General features: G+C 41.9%; 1 protein-coding gene and 1 pseudogene across 1 annotated transcript; both read right to left on the minus strand.

Moving 5' to 3' along the window:
- Positions 1 to 2087: 2087 nt before the first annotated feature.
- On the minus strand, positions 2088 to 3810 carry LOC115671587 (UDP-glycosyltransferase 88B1-like; annotated as a pseudogene).
- A 3805-nt stretch (positions 3811 to 7615) lies between these two features.
- On the minus strand, positions 7616 to 9340 carry LOC115671586 (UDP-glycosyltransferase 88B1-like). Its single transcript, XM_030593221.2, has one exon. The coding sequence runs from the start codon at positions 9273 to 9275 to the stop codon at positions 7851 to 7853; it is 1425 nt and encodes a 474-aa protein (XP_030449081.1). The 5' UTR covers positions 9276 to 9340; the 3' UTR covers positions 7616 to 7850.

A 9340-nucleotide genomic window follows, 5' to 3' on the forward strand; every position in this document is an offset into this window, starting at 1 on the left:
AAATCTGTTTGATGAAACAGAAGGAAATTTCTGCTTTTGGAGGTGCCCAAAAATTTAAATTTCACTCAAAGTGGGTAGTTACAGGTATTCTAAGCCATTCTGTGAAGTTTTAAAATTTTTTATTTTTGCTTTTTTTTGGACACCACAAAAAATTTAAATTTCACTCAAAGTGGGTGGCTACAGGTATTCTAAACCATTCTAGAAAGTTTTGAAGTTTTTTATTTTTTGATTTTTTTTTCAGGCACCTCAAAAAATTTAAATTTCACTCAAAGTGGGTGGTCATAGGTATTCTAAGCCATTCTGTAAAATATTGAAATTTTTTATTTTGAAATTTTCTTTTGGGCACCTCAAAAAATTTAAATTTCACTCAAAGTGGGTGGCCAAATGTATTTTAAGCCATTCTGTGAAGTTTTGATTTTTTTATTTTTTTTGGGCACCTAAAAAAATTTAAATTTCACTCAAAGTGGGTGGCCACAGGTATTCTAAACAATTATGTAAAATTTTTTATTTTTTGATTTTTTTGGGCACCTCAAAAAATTTAAATTTCACTCAAAGTGGATGGCCACGTGTATTCTAAACCATTATGTAAAATTTTTTATTTTTTATTTTTTTTGGTCACCTAAAAAAATTTAAATTTCACTCAAAGTGAGTGGCCACAGGTACTCTAAGTCATTCTGTGAAATTTTGGAATTTTGAAATTTTTGATTTTTTTTAGCACCTAAAAAAATTTAAATTTCACTAAAAGTAGATGGCCACAGGTATTCTAAGCCATTTTGTAAAAATTTGAAATTTTTGATTTTTTGATTTTTTTTGGCACCTAAAAAAATTTAAATTTCACTCAAAGTGGGTGGCCACAGATATTCTAGGGCATTCTGTGAAATTTTGAAAATTTTTTATTTTTTGATTTTTTGAAATTTTTGATTTCTTGTAAAGAAGGAAATTTGGGCTAGAATACATTCTGGAATAGAGAAGATACAAAAAGTAGCTTTTCTTTTTTTGGCCAAAGCTCATTCTGGAAGCAAAAATTCATTCCAGAGCCAAAAAAAGAATGAAGTTTTACCAAACGCATTTTTATTCCAGAATGCAAAAATTGCTCCAGAATGCATTCCGGAAATTTCTGCTCCAGAATTCATTCCGAAACAGAAATGCGTTTGTTAAAAAATTTCCGGAATACATTATGAAGCAATTTTTGCATTCTGGAATAAAAATGCGTTTGTCAAAAATACTTTATTCCAGAATGAATTTTGGGCAAGAAAAAGAGAAACTACTTTTTGTAGTTTCTCTCTTCTAGAATGCATTCTCCCTCTTTTCTCTCTTTTTCGTGGCCTTTACAACACATTTTAAGATCTCACTAATTTTTTTTTTCAGAAAATGCATAAAAATTGAAAAATTCTAGAAAATAAAAAAAAGTCAGATTTCGGGAAAATAGGAAATTTGGTGAATTTTTTTCAAAAAATATAAAAAAATAAAAAATTTCGAAACTTCACAGAATGGCCTAGAAGCCACCCTTGAGTGAAATTTAAATTTTTTTAGGTGTCCAAAAAAATCAAAAAATCAAAAATTTCAAAACTTCACAGAATGACTTAGAATACTTGTGGCCACCCACTTTGAGTGAAATTTAAATTTTTTGAGGTGCTTAAAAAAATCAAAAATTTCAAAACTTCACATAATGGCTTAAAAATACATGTGGCCACCCATTTTGAGTGAAATTTAAATTTTTTGAGGTGCCCAAAAAAATTAAAAAATAAAATATTTTAAAACTTCACAGAATAGCTTAGAATACCTGTAGCCACCCATTTTGAGTGAAATTTAAATTTTTTTAGGTGCAAAAAAAATGAACAAATCAAAACAGATTTCTGGAGCAAATTTAGTCATGTTTTATCAAACAGATTTCTCCTTCAGAAATCAATTTCTGGCAAGAATTCTAGAAATCAATTTCTGACAAGAATTTAATTTCTGAAGTAGAATGGTTACTATTTGCGCCTTAAGTCGCTGTCTGCAAAAGCACCCGAAAATGGAGACAGACAACACAGACAGAGAGACTGAAAAGGGATTTTGTATGCATGGGGGAGAATCAAAGCACAGGCTACCAGATAAAATTCAACCATGCTCATCCTTCTGTTCACGTTTCCAAAAAATAAAAACATAAAAAGCACATGCCACTTTTTTCGTAAGTCGTAACGCAAAAGACGACAAGCGGCCGACCGAGACGACCCACCAATTCCAGGGCATCTCACTCGCGCTTCCACGACTCAATGAGTTCGGCCAACGCCGACCGAGACGACCCGCCGGGGCTCAGCGCAGCCTTAGCTTCTTCCTTCATGGCAAGCACTCGCTCTCTCACCATCTTGCCCTCCTCGCTCTCCATCAACTCTCTGATTCGCTTCTCCACCTCCTCCGAACTCACCGACCCGTCCTCCGACTCGTCCACCGGCAGGGCGATCCTCATCTCCTGCACCAGCAGCACTCTGTTGTGCCGCTGCTCCGCATAGAGCGGCCACGCCAGCATCGGCACGCCCGCGCACACCGCCTCGAGCACCGAGTTCCACCCGCAGTGAGTCACGAACCCGCCCACTGAGGGGTGGCTCAGCACCGCCACCTGCGGGGCCCATTTCTTGACCACGAGCCCCCTCTCTTTGGTACGTTCCAAGAATCTCTCCGGAAGCAGCGAGCCCAAGTCCGGATCGGGCATCGCCGACGTGACCGCCTTTTGGTTCTTGCCCGTTGTTGGGTTGCGGACCACCCACAAGAACCGTTGACCGCTCCTCTCAAGCCCCGTCGCTATTTCCTTCAGCTGTTCCACTGAGAACACGCCCAAGCTCCCGAAACACAGGAACACGACGCTCCCTCTCGGCTGCGAGTCCAGCCACGTCAGACACTCAGGCGATCCGCCATCGTCACCTCCCCTGCTCGAGATCAGCGGCCCGATGCTGTAAATCGGTGGAGTGGGCCCGCCGGGCACACAATCGCCGTCCATGGTGGCTCGTATAGCTCTCGGCTCCAGCTTCTCGAAGGTGTTGACTATGATTCCGGCTGAAGTCCGCATCTTCAGGGACGAATCCAAGAAGCCCTTGTAGGCCTCGTCGTAGCGATCCTGCATCGGCTTCACAACATCGGAGGGCGGTATAGGCGGTGTGCCGGGGATATCTATGGGGGCGTCAAAGTCTTTAAAGCTTTTGGCAAACTTGTCGTGAAGAGTCGGGAAGTAGAGGAAGAAGTTAAGGAAGCCGGCGCCGGAAGTGAAGAAGTAGTAGTAGGGAATGTTGAGCTCGCGCGCGACGGTGACGGCAGCGACGCAGAAGCAGTCGATGATGAGGCCGTGAACGACATGATTTTTGGAGATAGTGGTGAGGGCGTGGCGGACGTTGGGGTTGTTGAGGCGGAGGAGCTCGAGGGCGAGGGTCTCGTGGTGGGGGGAAGTGGTAGAGTAGTCCGGGGGAGGGTGGTGGCAGGGAAGTAGTGGAAGGCGATGGAGGGGACAGTGGCGGAGACGGAGGCGATGTAGGCGGTGGTGGAGCCGGCGTCGTATGCTTGGTTGGTGATGAGGATGTGGATGGAGAGGGAAGGGCGGTGGGTGAGGAGGAGCTTGCCAAGCTCCACCATGGAGATGAGGTGGCCGATGGCCGGTGACGGATACAGCACGATTGCTTCCTTCATTGCTTGGGCTTGTTGGTGTTGCTTGAACGGCGTTGAAGCTCTCTGAGACTGAGGGTTTCGTGTGAGATTGCTCTGTTTCTTTTTAGTCCGGTTCCCATTTTATCTCCTCGAGATCGAGATGTTATTAAAGATAGTACCTTTCATTAACAGTGATGGCGCAGTCACCCCCACATATTTTCCCAAGGATGTGAAGAAGATATTGTTACCACACGAACAAATTTTATGCGTGTGCTCTGGAATGCGTGGTCCTTCTTTCTGTAACGGTGCTGTTATGTTAGCCTAGTCTTTCATTATATTATTCGATGCACGAGGGAATGGATGACAAAATCACTTGAAAATTAATTTGTGTGAGGTCAGAGTATTGGCCCAATATTGCCTGAGATATGTAATGTATATTCAAAATTGGATCAGGACCACTGAAGATGATGAGTCTCACCAAATCTGAGCGTTCATGCAATTTGGTATATGTATTAGGTTCATGGGGTACTTGCTCTTAAACATGATGTCCCAATCGAATGATTATTGTACGTTGGTCTAGAAAGAATATTTTATAATATATAGATCATGTATACTATACTCATTTCAATCATTGATAATGGAGGCTTTATGGTGAGACCCATATATAATTAATTGCGATAATACTGCTGGAAGTGTTATAATTTGGACTTCAATTTTGTTTCATTTTTCACTTTGGACTTTAATTTATTTTATGAAAAAATTACATGGGACTCTAATTTATTACACGTAGGATGAATTGCCGAAATAGGCACTTATGTGAATGATTTTTCATCAATGTGATACTTAAGTGATCGAAAAAAAATTATGGTATTCAAATAAGCGTTGTACGAAAGTTATAACACTTATAGGGTCCTTGTTCCTAATTAATTGTTAAGAGGAGATTGATCCACATCATGATATATGACTATATGTGCAATAGCTTCTTATTGGTTTGGGCTCAGATCATTCATTCATTTGATCATTTTGTCATCATATTTTTAGTGCTATATGGATCTGTTACTAATTTTTTTTTTTTTTGGTAAGGGAGATCTGTTACTAATTTTTTTCTAAATGACTTGATAAAATTCTAACTATTTCTCAAGCTAGCATGCTCTACACGACTTTGGAGAGGGCTTTTTAAAAGTATTGATTGGGATGGATTAACCACTCCCCACTCCCCTTTCTTTTGACGGCCGATGGTATTGATTATTGGGGAAATTACCAAAAAAATCTTAAATATATTACAATTGTACCAATTCAGTTTTAAATCTTTCAATTTGACCAATAGTCCTAAACCTTTTGATGATTTGTCAATTTAGTCTTAAAACTTTTGACGATTTGGCAATTGAGTCCTAAATCTTCTGACAATTAGCCAATTTATTCCATTAAGCTAATTTTGGCCAAAAATTGCTAACGTTGCAGTTTACTCAGTGTCGATTGATCTACATGGCACGGTCAATGCTAAGGTGAATAATTTTTTTAAATTTTTCTGAATTTTATTATTATATTTTTTCTTTTGTTCTCTTCTCTTTTTTTTTTCGTAACCCTAGGCAATGAGGTTGCCAGCCAATGCGAGGGCTGGCGACCTGGTTGAGGTGAGGACGCTACGGCCCTCGTCAACCATGGGCGAGGGTTGCAGCTCTTGCCTAGACCAAGTGAGGGCATTGCAACCCTCACTTGAATCTAGGTGAGAGCCCAACACCCTCGCACATGGCCTAGAAAGGTCAACCGGCAAACTTGTCAAAACATGGTTATAAAAAAAAGGGAAAGAAAAAAATTTAAATGTGAACAATTTTTTAAAAATTCTCCATGTGAGTGATTTTTGATCAAAATTTGTCAGAAGAACTAAATTGGCAAATCGTAAAAAATTTTAGGACTGAATTAGCATAATTGAAAGATTTAAGTATTAATTGGCAAATCGTCAAAATGTTATGACTAAATTGGTCCAAATGAAAAGTTTATGAATGAATTGGCACAAATGCAATATGCTTAGAATCCTTTGTATAATTTTCCCAATGGTTCCTAGTCCCAAAGGAAATGGGTTGACAAAGGGCAGCTAAGCCCGTAGGATTTTTATAAGAAACACATAATCGACCTTTCTTAACTTCTAGCATAATAATATCGTAGATCTATGGTTACAAGCACAGTAAAAAAAGCTTGCATGAGGAACACAGCTAATTTGGTTAGGCGAATGTAGCATTCATGCATCGTTAAAGAAAGGATAGCAGGCGGCAGCGATCCCTAATCCTCGACGATGAGGAAAGGCCTAATTATCGTACACGCCATTTCGAGTGCCTCCTTCCCTACTACGGGAGCTTGCATGATCCGACAAGGTCGAAGGGGGAAGTCACAATTTGAGCATTGTACCTTATTTGAAAACACTATAGAGAAAACACTATGTAATTGACTTATTTGAAAACTTAATTCAACACTATCGAATCATTTAATGCAATTCTGTATTTTTAAATGTGATCTGATCTAAGTTATCAATAAAGTTTGGAATTATATGATGATTTATAGTTTTTCTTTGGGGTTGAGGTAGAGTCTAGAGATGCCAAACGTGAATATTCGACACAATCTTTTCTTTCAATTTATTGATTGTACGGACTTTCAAATAATGTTCCCATTCTTTTTGGTGCAACTAATTTTTCTTCAATTTTAGTGTTCCTTTAGATTTCATCATCTTCAAGGCACAAACTTTGAATCAAATAGCATCTCTTCGAAAACATTTATATTGACCAACGCACACGTCGAGTAGAAAAAGAAAATTAAAGGAAATTGTTTATAGAAAGCGCGATTAAAAAATCAATCGTAGTATATTAAGATATGAGTTTATTAATACGTCAATGATAACTATAATGCGATCAAATGTGTAATTTGTAGCGTGATTCTTATATAAATTTCCCTCATCTTTAAGGAAGCTTTTGGATTACTTTTTGACCATTTCAATGATTAATCCGTATGAACCAAAATCATTTGTAAGTTTAAAAGGTAAATATCGTCATCTAAGAATTTCCCAAATGTCATAATCATGAAAGTAACTTTTATTATTGAAAATAGCTATGCATAATTTCATAAGTTTTTCATTTTATTTTTTAACTTAAGTACATCTGTTTTGGGCTATGGATGTACATGATGGTGATTTAAGACTCACACGTTTGCACACACGTGTTCGACAACAACGTTAATGCTGGGGCCCACCCGCAGAGTTAGTCGTTCGATGTAGAACCTTCCAATACGACCACCTGTATGTTTAACATTTTATTGGTCTCTGTCTGTGGCCAAAAGGAAAAAAACAGAACATGTGGTGAGGTGGCCGAGGATGGGTGTTCGACAACAACGTTAATGCTGCGGCCCACCGGCAGAGTTAGTCGTTCGATGTAGAACCCCTTCCAATACGACAACCTGTATGTTTAACATTTTATTGGTCTCTGTCTGTGGCCAAAAGGAAAAAAACAGAACATGTGGTGAGGTGGCCGAGGATGGGTAACTGTTTGTTGTGCCGTAACCCAAATAGCACCGATATTGATAATATATGATACCACATGGCACGTCGATACGTCATTTTTTAAAAAATAAAAATTTTAAAACGTTAAGATATGCTGTATATTAAATATATTTTTATATATATATGATAAATTATCATTTTTATAATTATTTCAATCAAATTAATTTGATTCAAATTCACAAATAAATAAATAGTTAAAAAAAAAGTGTCGGACGAGTGTTGGTGTTCGACACATTCGACACGTGTTCGACACAACACGGAGGTCCCCGGAGAGTGGCCGTGCTTCTTAGGCTGTAACTGCACTGTGAGTTATGTGTTTTATATTACATGCTTTACTACAGTAACAGCACTGCAACCGCGGTACCGAGATTTTGTACTGTTGCGGTCTGCAAAACCACCTCCCGACTCCCCGAGAAGAGAATGGAAATAGGTAATACAGAGGGAGATAATAAATTTGCAAGAAGAGAGATTTTATTTCACCCATAAAAGAAAGGATTTTGTCTGCATGGGAGAGAATCAAAGCACAAGCTACGAGATAATATTCAACCATTGTTCGTAACGCACGTCAATCCGCCATCCTCGAATGTTTCAAACCCAAAAGACTTGCTAAAAAAAAAAACCCAAAAGACGACAAGAAAAATTCATCAGCAGACGGCCGACCGAGAAGACCTACGAAATCCAGCGCATTTCACTCGCGCTTCCACGAATCAATGAGTCCGGCCAACGCCGACTGAGACGACCCGCCGGGGCTTAGAGCAGCCTTAGCTTCTTCCTTCATGTTAAGCGCTCGCTCTCTCACCATCTTGCCCTCCTCACCCTCCATTAGCTCACTGACACGCTTCTCCACCTCCTCCGAACTCACCAACCCGCCCTCTGACTCGTCCACCGGCAGGGCGATCCTCATCTCCTTCACCAGCAACACCCTGTTGTGCCGCTGCTCCGCATAGAGCGGCCACGCCAGCATCGGCATGCCCGCACTCACTGCCTCCAGCACCGAGTTCCACCCGCAGTGAGTCACAAACCCGCCCACTGAGGGGTGGCTCAGCACCGCCACCTGCGGGGCCCATTTCTTGACCACGAGCCCCCTCTCTTTGGTACGTTCCAAGAAACCCTCCGGAAGCAGGGAGCCCAAGTGTGGGTCGGGCATCGCGAACGTGGCTGCCTTCTGTTTCTTGTCCTCTGTTGGGTTACGGACCACCCACAAGAACCGTTGACCGCTCCTCTCCAGCCCCGTCGCTATTTCCTTCAGCTGTTCCACCGAGAACACGCCCAAGCTCCCGAAGCACAGGAACACGACGCTCCCTCTCGGCTGCGAGTCCAGCCACGTCAGACACTCCGGAAATCCGCCGTCGTTTCCTTCCCTGCTCGAGATCAGCGGTCCGATGCAGTAAAGCGGAGGAGTGGACCCGCCAGGCACACACTTGCCGTCCATGATGGCTCGTATCGCTCTTGGCTCGAGCTTCTCGAAGGTGTTGACTATGATCCCGGCTGAAGTCTGCATCTTCAGGGACGAATCCAAGAAGCCCTTGTAGGCCTCGTCATAGCGATCCTGCAACGGTTTCGCAACGTCAGAGGGTGGTATTGGAGGTGTGCCGGGGACATCTATGGGGGCGTCAAAGTCTTTAAAGCTTTTGGCAAACTTGTCGTGAAGAATTGGGACGTAAAGGTAGAAGCTGAGGAAACCAGCACCACTAGTGAAGAAGTAGTAGCAGGGGATGTTGAGCTCACGCACGACTGCGACAGCAGCGACGCAGAAGAAGTCAATGATGAGGCCGTGAACGATGTGGTTTTTGGTGATAGAGGTGAGGGCGCAGTAGACGTTAGGGTTGTTGAGGCGGAGGAGCTCAAGGGCGAGGGTCTCGCGGTTCGGGGAGGTGGTGGAGAAGTCCGGGGGGAGGGTGGTGGCAGGGAAGTAGTGGAAGGCGATGGAGGGGACGGTGGTGGAGACGGAGGCGATGTAGGCGGTGGTGGGGCCGGCGTCGTAAGCTTGGTTGGTGATGAGGATGTGAATGGAAAGGGAAGGGCGGTGGATGAGGAGGAGCTTGCCGAGCTCCACCATGGAGATGAGGTGGCCGATGGCCGGTGACGGATACAGCACGATTGCTTCTTTCATTGCTTGTTTGTTGGTGTTGCTGGAACGACGTTGGTCTTGGTGAGATTGGTTTGTTTACGATTAAT

Source organism: Syzygium oleosum, unplaced genomic scaffold, assembly GCF_021117445.2.
Source record: "Syzygium oleosum isolate NSW1041296 unplaced genomic scaffold, Sole_v2.1 Sole_v2.25, whole genome shotgun sequence".
NCBI lineage: Eukaryota > Viridiplantae > Streptophyta > Magnoliopsida > Myrtales > Myrtaceae > Syzygium > Syzygium oleosum.

What these genes read in the sequence shown, in the direction of transcription:
- LOC115671586 (XM_030593221.2), bottom strand. Translation starts at nt 9,275, where the DNA reads ATGAAAGAAGCAATCGTGCTGTATCCGTCACCGGCCATCGGCCACCTC.